This window comes from Triticum dicoccoides, chromosome 2B (assembly GCF_002162155.2).
Source record: "Triticum dicoccoides isolate Atlit2015 ecotype Zavitan chromosome 2B, WEW_v2.0, whole genome shotgun sequence".
Taxonomy (NCBI): Eukaryota; Viridiplantae; Streptophyta; class Magnoliopsida; order Poales; family Poaceae; genus Triticum; species Triticum dicoccoides.
Genome location: NC_041383.1, coordinates 457,484,414 through 457,486,649, shown reverse-complemented (window position 1 = coordinate 457,486,649; position 2,236 = coordinate 457,484,414). Strand labels below are relative to the sequence as shown.

The 2,236-nt window shown below is 55.7% G+C and overlaps 1 protein-coding gene across 1 annotated transcript; it reads left to right on the top strand.

The window, feature by feature from the left end:
- The first annotated feature begins 272 nt into the window (after nt 1-272).
- Nucleotides 273-1,760, top strand: LOC119364184 (arogenate dehydratase/prephenate dehydratase 6, chloroplastic-like). Its single transcript, XM_037629608.1, has one exon. It carries the CDS (start codon nt 367-369, stop codon nt 1,624-1,626), a length of 1,260 nt encoding a protein of 419 aa, XP_037485505.1. The 5' UTR covers nt 273-366; the 3' UTR covers nt 1,627-1,760.
- The last annotated feature ends 476 nt before the right edge of the window (nt 1,761-2,236 follow it).

The following is a 2,236-nucleotide window of genomic DNA, read 5'->3' as shown; positions in this document are numbered from 1 at the left end:
ATAATTCTACACCGGAGCAAACGTATGCACAAACGTGGGGATCTTGGATAAAAACGTGGGGTATGCCTGAATTATAAATGTTTTGTCCTATTTCCTGGAAGCAGGGCCACCAGGGCAGATGCATTGTCACAGGGGGCCATCGCCCCATGAGTGGATTGATGAATCATTCCAATAAACAAACGACCGGAGACCCAGAGCAAACAAAGGACTGCGCCTATATTATGCCCTTCCACAATCCATTCCCCTCTCAGCTTCTCGCTTTTGAAGCTGCTCCAGCCTCCAGCTACCACTTTCAGTTTTCTCGTTAGTTACTCTACCAGCAATAGCAACAGAGGAGGAAGAGCTTATTGGTGTGGTCAGTAAATCATGGCTGTCGTGAATTTTGTCAAGCCGACCATTGGGCAGAGTCCAAAGCTACAAGGTCGTACTCCGAGGAGGGGCAGCGGCATGGTCAGGAGCTCGCTGCAGGGCGCCGTCGTCGGGAACAGGACGGAGTGGCTGACCAGCTGCGCGGTGCTCTCCAGCAAGGTGGCCGCGCTCGCCCCCCACTCCACCAACAGCCACCTCGCGCTGGCGGTGGCGGCTTCGAACGGGGCGGTGCTTGACTTGGTCCCTGTGAAGACTGTTGATGGCAGCGCTCGCAGCCTGCCGGCGCCCCTGCGGATCGCGGACCTGTCCCCGGCGCCCATGCACGGCTCGGAGCTGCGCGTGGCGTACCAGGGCGTGCCTGGGGCGTACAGCGAGAAGGCGTCCGGAAAAGCCTACCCGGGCTCCGACGCCATCCCGTGCGACCAGTTCGAGGTGGCGTTCCAGGCCGTGGAGAACTGGATCGCGGACCGGGCCGTGCTCCCCGTGGAGAACTCGCTCGGTGGCAGCATCCACCGCAACTACGACCTCCTGCTCCGGCACCGCCTGCATATCGTGGGCGAGGTGCAGCTCCCCGTGCACCACTGCCTCCTGGCGCTCCCGGGCGTGCGCAAGGAGGACATCACCCGCGTCATCAGCCACCCACAGGCGCTGGCGCAGTGCGAGCACACGCTCACTCGCATGGCCGGCCTCAACGCTGCCCGCGAGGCCTTCGACGACACGGCAGGCGCCGCCGAGTACGTGGCCGCCAACGGCCTCCGCGACACGGCTGCCATCGCGTCCTCCCGCGCCGCCGAGCTGTACGGCATGGAGGTGCTCGCCGACGGCATCCAGGACGACTCCGGCAACGTCACGCGGTTCGTGATGCTGGCCCGGGAGCCCATCGTGCCGCGCATGGACCGCCCCTTCAAGACCAGCATCGTGTTCGCGCACGACAAGGAGGGCACCTCCGTGCTCTTCAAGGTGCTCTCCGCCTTCGCCTTCCGTGACATCAGCCTCACCAAGATCGAGAGCCGGCCTCACCGGCCCATCCGCCTTGTCGATGATGCCGACAGCGGCACCGCCCCGAAGCAGTTTGAGTACATGTTCTACGTGGACTTCCAGGCCTCCCTCGCCGACCCGCGCGTGCAGAATGCACTTGCTGAGGTCCAGGAGTTCACGTCATTCTTGCGGGTGCTCGGGAGCTACCCCATGGACATGACACCTATGGCTGCCGGCGTTGCCTCATCCGATTCCTCGTCGGCTTATTCGTCTTCTTGATTGGATTCGATATAGTTAATTAAAATCTCCATCGAGTAATTAATCCGTGTTCTTCTTTTTCTTGTCACAGTACGTGTAATGGTGCCAGTTGAGCTGATTAGATCTCAGTAAATATACTTGTGACTTGTGAGATAGATGAACTCCTGTCCTTCGCTGAGTAAAATACGATCCACAGGGAGAATTATATCCATACACCTATGAAATGCTAGTACAACATGACACACGATCCATTGGGACTGTCCTAATGCTTACAAAACTAAACAATAAACTGAGAGGTGGATGGCAAATTAATTAACAGCACTTCACACTATAAAACAGCACTAGTATGGATCTCATCTACTGGCGGTCAGGAGACAAACTTATACGCATTTTGATTCACGACATAAGTAATTTTTGTGTGACAAAACTATAATTTTGTAATCAGAATTGACATTTCAGTTTCTCGGTCAACCTCCAAAACCATCTGATCTGCTTGGAGATCTGCCTGTTTTATTAGTCTAACAAATGTGTTTTATTCATTAATCAAAAGAGGATACAAACACATCATGAACCTTTTCTTTTTGAGGGAAAAACAGAAGGTCCAGCGTGCGGGAGGCCACTTTCTCGTTTT

Excerpts from the sequence above, each read along its gene's own strand:
- LOC119364184 (XM_037629608.1), top strand. The coding sequence starts at position 367 with ATGGCTGTCGTGAATTTTGTCAAGCCGACCATTGGGCAGAGTCCAAAG.